This window comes from Schistocerca nitens, chromosome 3, assembly GCF_023898315.1.
Source record: "Schistocerca nitens isolate TAMUIC-IGC-003100 chromosome 3, iqSchNite1.1, whole genome shotgun sequence".
Lineage (NCBI taxonomy): Eukaryota > Metazoa > Arthropoda > Insecta > Orthoptera > Acrididae > Schistocerca > Schistocerca nitens.
Genome location: NC_064616.1, coordinates 984,511,855 through 984,528,123, shown reverse-complemented (window position 1 = coordinate 984,528,123; position 16,269 = coordinate 984,511,855). Strand labels below are relative to the sequence as shown.

Sequence of the window (16,269 nt, the reverse complement as noted above, 5' to 3'; positions counted from 1 at the left end):
ATACCTTCAAATATTGTTGTTAGATGTCATTACTGCAACTGCACTGAGTACAGGGCTATCCCTGGCCGTATCTCGCCGGGACAGGTCCTCGCACAGAAACACCGTGTGCGTGTCTTCTACTGTGCACCTGAGTATTCAAGTGTTTCGTTTCGAGTTTCCCGTCGAGTTTCCAATCGGTACAGTATACACGAAGGATCGACAAGTGTTTCTCACGTTAAACTGTGCAAAAACAGAATCGTACGTGGAACGTCAGCCGGAATTTGTACGAAAATTTCCCGGTGTGCACGTTCCCGACGATTAGACGCTACGCCGATTAGTGAAGAAATTTCCAGAGGCCAGATCTGTGTTACACAAATGAAGGCCTATAGAAGCTAGTGTTTTAACCGAAAATAAATTAGAGGAGATAGGGGAAAACGAAGGCCTACGGAACCTATTGTTTTAAACGAAAATAAATTATACGAGATAGGGAAGGCCCGAGAAAGAAGTCCGAGACAACCTCTGTGCAGTTTGGCACTTCAGACTGGTATGTCAAGAGCATCTGTTCGTAGACCTCGCACAAATTGAAATTGAAACCGTAGAAAATAACGGTAGTGCATCGACTGCGGAACTTAGATCCTGTTGCTCGACATAATTATTGCAACTGGCTGTACAATCTGTGCACGATGAGGATTTGGATCCTGAGACGCTTTTTTTCTGACGAAGCACGGCCACATTTGTCAGGATAAGTAAATTCTCAGAACAGTCGACGTCGGAGCTCCGAAAATCCTCACCAATTGCATCGACAAGATCTGCACAGTGTGAAGACAAAAGCGTGTGTGCAATTAGTGCAATACGAATCACTGAAACAATCTCTTTCCCTGAACAATATGTGCTGACAGGTATGTGAACAATATACTGCATCCTTTTTTACGAGAACTAACATCTAACGGAAGGATGTACGGTTATTTCATGCAAAACCACAAATCGCCAATGTTTCTATGACAGCAATACGAAGTTTTTTTGATGATAGGATAGTTGACTAAACTCCTCATTCGCCACATCTAAATCCGTGTGATTTTTATATTTGGGGAATTTTAAAAGACAAGGTGCATGCAAACAATCCGCACACTCTCGAAGAGATGGAAGACAGGGTTCGGCTAGTCATTTCCCAGATTTCGACAGCCGAAATTCGAGATTTTGTTAATGTGTTGAGGAGATGTCAGACTGCTCGTACCACCTACTGTAAATAAAGGTAAGCTTAAGTTAATGAGATGGCGCAGGCAGCCGACTAGCGGCAGATTTGTGTCCGTGAGGGAGGCGCGGTGGCGGCGGCAGCGGGTGGTGGCCGTGGACACCCTGTATATCTGGAACACGAGTCAGAACGCAGGCTCCAGGGCAACGAGCATACTGGGCGTTACTGAGTGAGTGAATGTAACACGTTTCTTCCCATACCGAGACCCATTGCTGCCATTTGCGCTATTTGGCAAATATTTTCTGTGCGACTGAAATACAAAGATGAAGGGGGGTACTCAGAAAATATCCCCGAACAACCTCTAAAATTTTGTCTGTGGAGTCAAACCTGTAGCATACAGGTTGATTCAAAAGTTATTGACACACTTGCACACTTGATGGGTGTAACGTAATGCATCAAATTAAGACTGAAATGTTAAATTAAGTTTTGTCTGAAATTGTTTAGTTCGGAGTTCTGCAGTAGAATAACACGAAGGGGCGCGAAATTCGACACAACCTCGTACTGCACATTCACCCCAGAACACATTCAAAATGTTATCCACGTAGATGAAAACAGCGACGTGTTCGACGCCTTGTCGCTCTCAGAAGGTTGCAGACTCCGTTCATCTCATCCTGCACAGCAATTTTCAATTTGCTCCGGTAGTTGTGCTACATTCTCAATTGTAACATCGTACACGAGCTCCTCGGGACGGCCGCAAAGGAAGAAGCCCGAGGGGTTAAAATTCGAAGATCCGGCGGGCTAAGCAACTGGTCATCCACGATCTATCCACTTATTGGGATAAGCAACACTGAAATATACTCTTGCCTCCCGACTGAGATGTGTAGGAGCACCGTCGCGCATAAGCCGTACGTTCGTTCGTGTGGCGAGTGGGACATTATGAAGTAGACCACTTAACTCTCATTCCAAAAGACTGTCGATACACATTGCCAGGCGCTGTGGAATAACGTGCCATCTGAGTAACTGATTGTCGATTATACAACATCAAATTTTCTCTGAAAAATAATGTCGATATCTTCGTGCTGTAGTTACGCGAGGATTCTCGTACGTCCACACACGCACGTTACGAGCGTTCACGGTACCCGACAACCGAACAGCGGACCAGCGGCACGGCGCTCGAGTAATTCTGACGTCTAGGGTGGTCTACGTGTACCTCCTGCGAGTGAAATAGGCGGAGTTGCCGTCTCCGAAGCAGGTGCCGTGCCTTCGATTGAGGGAGTCCTAGAGTGGCGCTTATACGGATGGCACTTACAGAAGGATTTCAAGGATTACCTCAACACCCACGCATCCAGCTGACGCCAACCTAACCGTGGAGCACCACGAATGCCACATTCCCTTTAAACACCTGTCCACACCTGAGAAAGGCTCGCGGTTTGGTACTCTTCTGTTTGGAAACATTTCCAAATACCACCGTCTCTCTGCTCGAGCAGTGCCATCTGCTGCGCCATAAAGGAGGTGCTTATCCGCGCATTCACCATCGTACCGCAACGTAATCTAACCTAACAACGACTGCAGTCTACGTAGTACGTCTAGTGCCGCTGCAATACAGCAGCGCCACAGAGTACGACGGACCACACCGAAGTCAAGTAAATAAAGACATTTCGTGCCAGAATCGAGCGAGCTGTGTAGAGGGACGTACAAATCGACATCAGTCCGTATGCAGGCAAACACGTGTCAAAAGTCTGTACTGATCCACGATGTAAGTCCTACCACAAATTACAGTACGCATCATTACTCAGAAATAAAACAATTTCAGATAAAACTTTACTGCTACCTTGATGCATATATTACACCCTGTATAACAAGAATAAGAGCGAGTCCAATACCGATCCCAGTGGTTCACTTGTAATTATTCCCCCATTCTGTAGATACCGTTTTGCCGTGTACGCTCTTAATGCGACATTGCATCCTTTTATTTACAAAGGGTACTGGGGAAGTTTTGCAAGTCGCAGGAGGCCGACTGTTGCGGTGTCGCTGTGCGCAGTCGTCCACTAGCAGGTTCAGTTCGAAGTGATCGTGATCAAAAGTTAAATTCTGGCAATTTTGCGGTACAACTTCGCGCACGCTTTAAACGTAGACGAGTGCTTCGAAGAAATGACTTTTGCACTCAGTGACGGGTGTGAGCATCGTACAAATATATTCGGGTGGTACAGAGAATTGTAAAGAGGAAATTTTACTCTAAGGACGCCGAGAGGACGGGAAGGAAACGACCGTCAGTTACGGAGAAAAACATCGATGCCGAGAGGAAAATACTAGACGGAGACAGGCGAGTGACCTATAATCAGATAGGGGATTCCGTAGGGCTAAATGCACCGACAATTCATTCTGCACGATCATTTGCAAGTAAAGAACTCCGTAGTCTCCGGGTGCCGCATAGACCGACGGGAGAGAAAACGACGCGACGGGTAAGTCGGTGCAGGGAGATGTTAAAAAAATTTCTAAGGGACAATCTCAGTATATCGTGACAGGTGAAGACACTCGACCGTACTATTATGACGTACCGACTAGGACTCGACACAAAGTTTGGGTCTTCGAAGATGACCACACCAGTAGCTGTCAGAAAATCCCGATCGGTAGAGAGGAAAATGATAGCTGCTTTTCAAATCGAGTGTAACTGTGGAGCAGAAGACAGTCACAGCTAAGTGGTACACTGCCCAAAGTCATCCAATCTTCGAAAAACCTGCGACCGGAATCGAGAACGGACACTCGGTTCCTCTATCACGACAACGCTCCAGCTCACCGAATATTTGCGGGGTGCAGGACAGAAACCTCTCGAGCACCCTCCTTACAGTCCAGATCTCGCTCCTCGAACTTCGGTCTGTCGCCGCACGCGAAAATGTGGCCGAAAGTAGTGCAGTTTTCGAGTGACGAGGGCCTTCTGAGGGCTCGGGACCACGAGTGTGCCTTACTCCCTACAGAAACTCGGGAGAACTGGTTTAGGGATCGGTTTCGGAGGACGGAGAAGTATGTTCAATGTGGCGGAATTTACTTTGAAAAAATTAAATAAATGAAGCTATATTGCAACACTTCGCTAGTACCCTTTGTACGTAGGACGAAAACCAGCACGATCAGATTTATTTTTGTATAATATGCCGATCCCCCCGGCCAGAGCACGTGGCCTCGTGACAGGCGTACCGGCGAGGTAGTTGCGGATGGTCTTGACCCAGGAGGCGACTTGGCGGGGGTCGGTGTGGTTGAAGGTGACGCAGCGGTACTGCCAGCGGCAGCGCGACGCGCGTGACGCGTAGTGCAGCGTGAAGCTGGAGTGCGCGCCCGAGGCCGCGCCGGCGTCGCCGCTGCCGCACGGGCTCTTCGGCTCCTCGGGGCCGCAGCACTGCGACCGGTCGGCGCTGTGCACGTACTGCGCCGCCAGCACGTCCGACAGCGGCAGCGTGCTCCGCGCTGCAACAACACAACCAGTCTCAAATGTATCATTACAAAAACTTTCCATACAACTATTTTAATTTTTTAAATTTACGTGCAATCGCTTTCTTCTATTCTGGCAATGTCAGATATGTTCAGTAAAAGATTCTGCCTATTCCTCCGTTCCCGGCACGCCTCGCACCGAGTGCCAGCCTACACTGTGCTACGAGCTACACGTACTGTACATCCCTTTACCTTGACGGCGAACATTTTAGATTATCCCTAATCGAGAATGTAACTGAACCGTTCTCATTTTTCGATCTTTCCCATACGTGTTTCAAAGGATTATACCTCCACCGTTAGGTGGACTAATTTAAATTAACAGCGCATACACGATTTGTACGACACGATTATTCTGTGTTTCAGTGTTCACAGGCTGCTTTTCCGGATCGTTCTGACATTATCTAAATGACCGCGTCTTCGCCGTTCGACTGTTATTTATTTCCTTTTATTTGTTTATTATTAATTGATTTATCCGTCCGCAAACAATACGAATCGTATGGTTGTTGTCAATCGTAAATGTACATAATACAGACTCAAATACGTAAATGTTGTGGCGTTTACTAACCTCGAGGTCGGTAACAAAATTAAATTCTGAACTTAAAATGGATGCGAAATGATGTGTAAAATGTCTCACCTTAAAGGAATTTTTGTGCTTATTCCAAAACTAGCCTTAGATCTCGCGATTCTGTAACCTTTCGGAAGTTACGGAGAATTTAATATTACGATCAAAATTTTATTAATTCTCCCGATGCGTTTGGGTTAAACTTGTATGTGTAAATCGTTATCTTGTATCCTCTAATGTTAGTCGAATGAGCGTTACTTTTGAAAATAGTCATTTAACTGAATTTCAATATTGCATCGTAATTTCTTTCGTTAATACGCGACAGAATTTTGGAATTGGCCAAATGAGTAGCTCCCTCCTCCCTCTCCGAGAACTATTATCCTATCTTTAGGTGTAACAGATCCTCAATTTATAGTAGCGTAATACAGGGTGATGAGTTTAATTATTTAATTGGTTTCAACATTCAACATACGGATTTCGTACAGGAATTGTAAAATATGATTTCAGGAGGATTGTATAGTATCTTTGGAATCAGTAATGTTGTGCTATGATTTATGTAATATCCCTTTAGGTTAGGGTCAAAAAGTCTGTTAATAGTTGACGCGATCAACTTTGCTTTAATAACCGATTACGGATTTATATCACAATGTTCACCAGCACAGACACATAAATAGGTACATACATTATTTCCTTTAATATGTTATATTTTTGTACAGCATATTTTACTATTCTGTTGAATGTATTGTAAAATATCTCTTAATCAGAGTAGTTAATCATTAGAATAGTTGTCAACATAATTTACATATCATTTTGGATAATCCTTGAAAGTATAAAAACACTTTTCTAGTATATAATTTCTAGGGTATCCGTGAAGGCACGTATTTCACTTTTGCCTCTGCTCACTAGTGGAAGTTTGGTTCAAAATGGTTCAAATAGCTCTGAGCACTATGGGACTTAACATCTATGGTCATCAGTCCCCTAGAAATTAGAACTACTTAAACCTAACTAACCTAAGAACAGCACACAACACCCAGTCATCACGAGGCAGAGAAAATCCCTGACCCCGCTGGGAATCGAACCCGGGAACCCGGGCGTGGGAAGCGAGAACGCTACCGCACGACCACGAGATGCGGACGTGGAAGTTTGCTGTCTAATTTTATTCCATTATAAAAGCGCACTATTTTGGGTTTTTATTTTCTTTTTCCAACTGAGATGTTGTTGGTGGCTGGATCTGGCTCCGTGCTCGTGTACAGACCTGTCCGTTGCGTACTGGTAGATATCTTCCTTTATTTCAATGTAAAATCCTACAGAAGTGGGGTGCGTGAGTGTTCACCTCGCTACGCACATTCCCGCGTCAGCCGACTCCACGCGAGGCCGCTGACGGAATAAAAGCTGTCCTTGCGGAATCAATGCTGTCGGTTGTCTGTTGTGCTGTCGTCGCCGCCAGAGACTTTATCGCGTGCGTGCCTGCGCGTACGTATCGTGGTAAGAGTAGGCATGTGCAATCGACTGGACTACGGCTGTAGATAGTATGCTGTTCAGCTGCTCCTGCGATCGGCCACACCTTAATAGGTGTCAGACGGATTAATGTGTGATTAGAGGCGGCACTGATGACAGCCGATTCTGCACATTTGCTCTCGTGCCTGTCGGCACGGGCTACATCCCAACAGGACTGGGAAGGGAAGGTTGATCAGCTGATTCACGAAAGTATAGGGGGCGGATCTCGGGTAACGCATGGTCAGATACCTGTTGTCACGGGTACGAGGAATTGGTCTTTTTCTGGATAAATCCAGACAACAGCTTTCCCTGCCTAAGGACTAGCTCCAGCAGTTTAAAAAAATTTGAAACAATCACTCATAAGATAGATTCTAACACACCAAATGATACACATACTACACGTCATAAAGAAAAACAAACCACTGGAAAAAGCAACATGGGCCTTCCACAGAATTAACAGTTCTTCGTCAAAACATACAATTAATAAAAAATACAATACAAGAATTGAAGTTGAGCTCGAATCTTTGAACTGTACAGTAGTTTATGTCACAGCACTGATGTAGGGACACGGAAATCCAAAATGTAGTATTATCATTGTACGAAAGGACTGACTCCTTGTAGGACTACTTCACATAGTTATATCAGAAAAGGAACCCAGTACAGCAAATCAAGCTGACCACTTTGAAATATCAGCTACTGAATTAAAGGGGCTTGATAAAACCGAGCAATTAACCAATTCCTCTATGTATAGATCTCCTTTTAGTAGTGTGGACACTTTTTTTCAATAAATTTACAGAACTTCTAGAATAAAGTCTCAAGTAAAAAAGTCAACATAATTTTGTGAGAGGCACACAAGGACAAATATCATAAATGAAATTACGGGGTAGGCCTAAAGTCTTTGTCGAGTTATCAGTAATTAACGTAATGTAAAAATAAAAACTACAAAACCTTCAAATTGTAGTTTATGACAAATGAAAGTACATGGGAACGAAGTTTTTCGCGACGACACTTATACGTAAAACATTCTCGGTATTCTTGCCGCGTCAGTTCTGGATAAAATCTATAGCTTTCGACGATTACCTCCATCGTCATCGTCAGGAGCTGACTGTCTTCACTGCTGCTGTGGTCGCCTTTTTTATAGCCCGTGGACGGCTTCTGATTGGTCGGCTTATGACTGGTCGGCGGTTACGTACTGCTGTCGCAGACGATGTCACTGTGTGCGCCGGTGACGCCACCGCTTCCGTTGGAACGTAAACCTTGGAAGGAACGTCTCTGCTGCTTCTCTGCATCGAGCGCTCGTTTCCATGCACAGCTCAGATGGTATCCGCTATCGCGGTTAAAGTTATAGCTGCTCCCACTTGAACTTGGCCATCACATTGATTTTTGTGTCACCTGGGAGACGTGTGGACGCGCGTTATCGTGGAGCGAGAATCACTCCCTCCGTGAGCGGCCCATGCCGTTTGTTCTCGACGGACTTGCGTAGGCTAAGGAATGTCTCCGGTATTACTGGTTTTTGCGTGCTCGAGCAATTCGATGGGTATCGGACCTCGGACGTCGAAAAAGGCGGTGACCGTCACCTTGCTTGCTGAGGGCACAGCTCTGAATTTTTCGAGGGGAGGTGACGACGATGTCTCACTACGTTATCCCAAAGCGGCATATGCAAACTTCAACCGGTCTGTTTGTTACGACATTTCGTGCCTATTCATTTGAATACTTCTCAGACATAGTAATTCAGGCAGCCAGTTTATATCGTGAAAACAGGCAAGGGCAGCAGAGATGATGGTGTACTTCTGGCCACAGAACGTAAAACATTGGCTAACTTTCCGCCTTCATTTGGCAACTGAGATGTCAGCGGCACTGACATAGATGTCTTTTCAGGCGCCACGTTTTTCCTCGGCCGGAGTCGCCTGGCACACACCCGCTGGGAATGAGGACGAGGAGAAAAACTCGTCAAGTGTGTCTGCCGGCTACTGGCAGATACGAGCGGCGTGTGAGTACAGCTCAAACCCTATCAAGCTTTGTGGCAAAACCCAACCACAACTAGCCTACAATCCTCTGACGTACGAGCGTCAGTGTAAGTTAATGTCGTATTGCAAAATATGACGGGTTACTGGAGAATGGAGAAATTATATTGTGAATCTCCCTTTCCTAAAGTTTATAGGTCAGCTTTTTTCATGATCTGTCAAATTTAATTAACATTATGGTCCGGTGCCCCTCCTGTCGTCAGTGTAGTAGGTTAAACTAAGGATCTTGAATACCCAAAATAACTTTCTGTCCAAAAGCAAAATTTAAAAAATGCATCAAGCGAATGTTGTTCATCTACCAGGGGGACATTAACCAGTATGTTTGCCTGTTTTTCTTGTAACTTTGTTCGTTACAAAGATGCGAACAGCAGTACTTCTTTTTCAAATAGCACGCTATATTTTTTATTCCGTAATCTATTTCCTCTCCCTGTACAAAAACGTATCGCAGAGTACCACTCACGTAAACAATACGTTATTAAAAATGTAACATAAAAGTGACTGGAATCTCCTGTACCAGCTCACAGAGCTAGTATCTGGCGTAACGTAACTCGTCCACTTGCTGGAGTTGACAATAAACACAAGGAAACAAAAGGAAAATGCACACTGGTCATTCAGTAAACCCTGAACGAAGGCGAAAATAGCATACGGACAGCACTGTGAGAAGCGTTCAACGATTTCGAAAGTCAAACTTTTCCGACCTATCACACAAAAAATTCTAGGAAGTTTTGATTTTACATAATTTCGATCGCTCAGTGACCATTCCAGCACCTAAACAGAAGGTAGCAATACTGAATTCGACCTTCAGAAATTGTTTCAGTTAGGTGGATCGTAATGCGATTCCTTCTTTCAGTTATCGGACAGTCACCGAAATGGCAGATATTGAGATAAGTGATCACGGAATAACAAATCAACTAAAATCGCTCAACTGATGAAGTATATCTAGATCTCCAGAGTGAAATTTCCACTCTGCAGCAGAGTGTGCGCTGATATGAAACTTCTTGGCAGGTTAAAACTGTGTACCCGACCGAGACTCGAACTGGGGTCGTTTACCTTTCGCAGGCAAATGCTCTACCGTCTGAGCTACCCCAGAAGAGCTCACAACGCCTCCTCACAGCTTTACTTTCGCCAGTACATCTCCTACCTTCCAAACTTCACAGCAGGTCTCCTGCAATACTAGCAATCTTGGAAGTAAGGATATTGAGGAGACACGACTTAGCCGCAGCCCGGGAGATATTTCCAGAATGAAATTTTCACTCTGCAGCGACGCGTGCGCTGGTATGAAACTTCCTGGCAGATCAAAACTGCCTGCCGGACGAGCGAAGCACTCTACCGACTGAGCTACACGAACACATTTTACGATTCATCTTCGCAGCTTTAGTTCCGCCAGTTACCTCGTGTTCTGCCTTGAAGCTCTCCTGCGTACCTTGCAGTACCCTGGAAGACAGGATATCGCGGCGACAAGGTTTAGCCACAGCCTGGGGGATGTTTCCAGAATGAAATCAGCGTACACTCTGCTGCAGAGTGTGAAACACGTTTTATACTCGCATATTCTGACTTCGGAGAACAAAAATCTGTTGTACAGGAAACAATATTAATGCACCTTCCGAAACTCAGCTTGCTCTATTCGTCTATGAGGTTCGGAGCAAAATAGGGACGCCGCCCAGTTTGATGCGTTCCTTGACTTCAGGATCACATTCTGTACAGTTCCACACTGCCGTCCAGTGAATAAAATACGAGTTTACCAAGTACTGGACCAGCTTTGCGACTGGATTTAGATTCGAAAGATTCTTTGGGAGTGTTACAGGGTCGTTACTATTCATGATTTATACAGGGTGTATCATACACTGTCCAGTCACATTAATGTAACCAACTGTCAAAAGACTGAATGAATTCCTTTTTCAGTGCGGACCGATGTTAGACGCGCCGTTAGAGAGTCAATGAGGTGCTGGAAGGTACCGGCAGGGATGTGGAGCCACGCAGACTCCAGTGCCGTGGACAGCTGAGCTATGTTTCTCGGTTGAGGATCCGTGGCGCGAGTATTGGAACAACCTGAGTACCAGTCCAAAGTACCGTTATCATAGATGGCGGCGATGACGTCATCCAAGATGGCGACGATGACATCGTCCAATATGCCGGCGGTGACGTCAATCAAGATGGCGGATTTTGGCAGGAAGTTTGAATTTTGGCGGGAAAGTGTCACTCCCCCTCCACCAGAAAAATGGCGTGAAGTTCAAATTCCAACAGGATAATGCACCACACTGCACTTATCTCTACTAAGCAAAGAAAGTCGCAGGAAGATAGCTCACTTGGCCTACCTCCACTAACCTAAGTCACCTGACCGCCACTTCCTCCTACAAACTTTTGCCAAGTTCAAATTCCAACATGATAATGCACCACACCCCAGTTATCTCTACTAAGCAAACAAACTCGCTTGAAGATATCTCACTTGGGCTACCTCCACTAACCTGTCACCCGACTGCCAATTCATCCCACGAACTGGCGCCAAGTTTGAATATTTGCGATAAACAAAGGTCACTTGGGGGTTTTGCTACCACCCTAAGAAAACTGCAGGAAGATAGGTCACTTGTACTAACCTAAGTCATCTGACTGTCACCTCCTCCTACGAACTGGCGCCTAGTTTGAATTCCAGCAGGATAATGAATCACACCACTGTTATCTTTACTAACCAAAGAAAATCGCGTAAAAATGGCTCACTTGGCCTACCTCCACTAAACTAAGTCATCCGACCGCCACCTCTTCCTACTAACTGCACCAACTTTTAATTTTGACGATAAACAAAATTCAATTCCCATATATCTACTAAGAAAATGACGCGAAAGAAAATACACTTGTATTAACCTCAGTCACCAGACAGCCACCTTCTCCTAAGGATTCGTGGGAAAAGGACTTGGACATAAGTCTTTATTTAAACAGTCCCATGGAGATGTGTTCACCACAAGGTCAAGTCTATAACTGACTTAGTACACATCGCCACCACCAGAGGGCGCTCTCATCTGTGACATAATCCAAGATGGCGACACCCAATGTATTCACCAAGAGCTTCAGACTCCAACTGACTTAGTACACATCTCCACCACCAGAGGGCGCTGTCTTGACGTCAGGTGATGACACAAGTACCATTATTCAAGATGGTGGCATACAATATGTTTACCACAAGGCCTAATACATATTGACACCACCAGAGAGCACTACTATGGACTTGGAATCAATTTTTGCAAATGCCACGTCCACCTGGAGTTGGAAGGAAATAGTTAAAGTCTTCACCACGATCCTCAACCCAGCACCATGTCCCCTTACCGACCCATGTTGGCGGGCTAACGTGTACTAACCTGTAATAATGTGTACTAACGTGCACATCGCCTGACATCATCCAAGACGGTGGGGCGAAATGGCGGGAAAACAGATCTGAACACAAGTCTCCATTTTGCAGCCAGTATCTCCACCATGAGATTTACAGTCCAACTGACCTAGTACACATTACTGCCATCAGAAAGTACTGTCAGCCCTCCTATGACCTAATCCCAGATGGTGGTCTGTAGGGGGAAAATGGCGTGAAAATGACTCAGGCTGCGCTGGGCTGCTGGGGAGAGTAAGGAAGGAGTGCACTGTATACATTTTGGAACATTTTATTTAGGCATCGAGTATATTTATCACACTAATACAAAATACTAGCCCTGATGTGCTTGGGGTCACAATACACAGTCTGCAGACACGCAAACAACTCCTAATTTCAGTACAGACATGCAAATTGTTTCTAAATAATGCTTCACAGTGATGTGTAGACATGCTCAGTACTCATAAACTGTACGTATTGTGTATAGCACAGTCTACAGACCTGCTCGCGAAATAATGCAATCAACACGCACAGGCAGCACAGCCAAGTGACACATCCGTCAACTGTCAAACCACACACAGCTGCCCACAGGCATGCGGCGGATACGTCCCTTTTCATACTTGACACTAGAGAAATTCCTATCACAATATGTGTTCACCTAGACGCCGATGATGACGCGATAGGACAGGAGCGAAGACAAATTTACACAGCACAAACGCTAGAAGCTGGTCCGGGCTTGCGTGTGGCCGACGCGGCCATCAGCTGTCAAAGCACACAGACGTCGGTTCAGGACCGCGCTCCGTCGCACCCCGAGCCACTACCGCCAAACGCAGGTGAAAGTCATACCGACGTAGCAGAATTCCAAGGTGTGCACACGCCAGTCTCATATACGAGATATCTCCAGGCACCTTTTTTGTCTTTACTATTGGTGCCAGAATAGCACAGGGCGCATTGCTACAAACACGACATGACACACGCGTTTAACTATACTTGACTACCCAGCGCGACTGACGCAACACCGCCATTTGCACTCACATAGTTACAAATGCATCTAACAACGTTCCCAATGTTATTCTTACATCACATCTCTATGTAAAAAGTAACAGCCAAGTCAACCTCTCAGGAATTTTATACTGTTCCAGAAATAGTTAACGCTCGCTTTCTTGATGCCTCAGCTTGTATGCACGAAAATTCTTGATCTAACAGAAGCTGTTTACGAAAATAACATCTAATGCACTCTCCCCAGAGATCCTAATGTGTTACCCATTCCTGCTCTCAACATACGCAAATGTTCACTACGCTATGTAGAGGCTCCTGTATCCCAGCTCAAACGATGGAGCAATCTGATTGGCTCTTATAGAGTTTACCCAACGAATTACTGATGCCGCCCATACCAAAGCACCATCCACCTTTTCTTTCTGGGGCTTTCTGCGGTTATTTTGGACAGATCAGTAAATTCCAATGACAGTTAAACACGCAAAGTTGTCTACAGATCATCAAATACATACTAGACTCTCAAGAATATTGAAAGCCAGGAACATATTCACCAGTTTAACTACAATTAAATATTATTATTCATGCTATAGTCTGACACCGTTCAATGTACAGCTATTGTCTGCTCTTGACGACTGTGCTTCAGTATCTATAGCGCATATAATTTTCTATGTGCTGAATCTATACGTCCCTCTCGACTGGATACACACTCATCCTCTCTAGTCATAACATAACATAAGCCATAGTAATTTTACAATGCAGTATATACACAGTTTACACAATGTAAGCCACAGTAACTTTACAATGCAATATATACACATTTTACACAAACAGTGCAATTATCTGTACAGCACCCGAAGCAATTATATGCCTACACTCACACCGGCTATATGTCACGATGCCACCCAGTCCTAGGGAAACGCCGTTTTCGTCGCCAACTAAACCTCGCAAAGCGTCATACGTATCGTCAAATATGGGAAGACTCTTACTCATTTACACTGTTCTTCCAGCGAGGACAAGAGCTTGAAAACCGATCTCCATCCCGGCAATATATCATCGGTCTAGTAATCGTACAATTCATACCCTCCGCCATACAAAATCATCCCTCTTACATCAGCGAACCGACTCTTCTACAAATTCGAGATTGTCTCCCCCTCGGCACAAACGCGTGACTGTCTTTGCTACCCTGCTTGCTCACTTTTCTACGCACATATCCAGACTCGGTGATTACAAGAACACCTGTAGCGTCTGTGTGCTTTGACAGCTGAGGGCCGCGTCGACCACACGCACATGCGAACCAGCTTCTAGCGTTTGTGCTCTGTAAATATGTCTTCACTGCCGTCCGATCGCGTCATCATCGGTGTCTAGGTGAACACATATTGCGATAGGAATTTCTCTAGTGTCAAGTATGAAAAGGGACGTATCCGCCGCATGCCTGTGGGCAGCTGTGTGTGGTTTGACAGTTGACGGATGTGTCACTTGGCTGTGCTGCCTGTGCGTGTTGATTGCATTATTTCGCGAGCACGTCTGTAGAGTGTGCTATACACAATACGTACAGTTTATGAGTACTGAGCATGTCTACACATCACTGTGAAGCATTATTTAGAAACAATTTGCATGTCTGTACTGAAATTAGGAGTTGTTTGCGTGTCTGCAGACTGTGTATTGTGACCCCAAGCACATCAGGGCTAGTATTTTGTATTAGTGTGATAAATATACTCGATGCCTAAATGAAATGTTCCAAAATAAATACAGTGCACTCCTTCCTTACTCTCCCTAGCAGCCCAGCGCAGCCTGAGTCATTTTCGCGCCATTTTCCCCCTACAGACCACCATCTGGGATTAGGTCATAGGAGGGATGACAGTACCTTCTGGTGGCAGTAATGTGTATTAGGTCGGTTGGACTGTAAATCTTGTGGTGGAGACACTGGCTGCGAAATAAAGACTTGTGTTCAGGTCTGTTTTCCCGCCATTTCGCCCCACCATCTTGGATGACGTTATGCACTGTGCACGTTAGTACACATTAGTACAGGTTAGTACAGGTTAGTACACGTTAGCCGGCCAACATGGGTTGGTAACGGGAAGTGGTGCTGGGTTGTGGATCGCGGTGGAGTCTTTAACTATTTCCTTCTGAGTCCAGGTGGGCGTGGCATTTGTGAAAATTGATTCCAAGTCCACAGTAGCGCACTCTTGTGGTGTCAATATGTATTAGGCCTCGTGGTGAACACATTGTATGCCGCCATCTTGAATAACGGTACTTGCGTCATCAACTGACGTCATGACAGCGCCCTCTAGCGGTAGAGATATGTACTATGTCAGTACAAATTCCAGCCTTTGTCGCCGATGAACATCAGTCAGCGTGGGTTCACGAAGCAGACGGCTGCTGCGGAGGCAGATACACAGCAATGTTTGCTTAACAGTCGTTGGGAAGACATTATTAGTAGCCCAAGAATTCATCTGGGTGGTCGACTGCTCAACAGTTGCACGTCTGTTTGGCTGTACATATCTCCGCAGCCGTCGTTAACCCCTATCACCTACGGCCCACGGTGCACCACAATTGGCTCGGAGCCGGTTTTGGATATCGCCATTTTGCCACGCACGGTATACTTTACCCATGGCGGCACGCAAACAGTTTACAGATTTAGCCATTTTGGAAATGCTTCCACCCTTGCCCCGAAAGCCAATGATCGTGCACTCTTGGACACGACAAACTTATATACCTTCCACTGCTAGTGCAGCCACCTGCCCTCTGTGAGTGGTTACTGCACGTCAACATAGGTGGTGGTCGCACGTGAAAATATACGATAACAGAAGGTGAGCCGTGGGAAGATTAAAAATTTCTTACAAATTGGAGATTGAAAAAAATTTTAATTTTTTCATCAATCTAGTGTACATGCATGGAAATTAATAGTTTACCTTCGGATTTATTGTTTTTTAAATATGGTGTCAATCATATGGCGGCCTTTGTTTCGCACACATTGTTGGAGTCTTACGGTGAATCCGCCCACGATGCTGCGTAGCATCTCCAACGAAAGTGCTTATTTCTTGGCGAATTCGCTCGTTTAAATCAGCTCTGATACCTGGACGGTATTCCTGGAAAACTGGATTTGAGGTAACCCAAAGAAAAAAGTGTGAACCTGAGAAATCTGGTAACGGTTAGGCTACGGAATATCGCCATTTCTAGT

General features: G+C 45.2%; 1 protein-coding gene across 1 annotated transcript in view; it reads right to left on the bottom strand.

Moving 5' to 3' along the window:
• The window catches only part of LOC126249048 (ceramide kinase), a 332,377-nt gene that overhangs the window by 114,084 nt on the left and 202,024 nt on the right, over positions 1-16,269 (bottom strand). Inside the window, exon 2 of the mRNA XM_049950675.1 lies at positions 4,364-4,630. Coding sequence (XP_049806632.1) covers positions 4,364-4,630 — 267 coding nt within the window. The remainder of the gene's footprint in view (positions 1-4,363; positions 4,631-16,269) is intronic.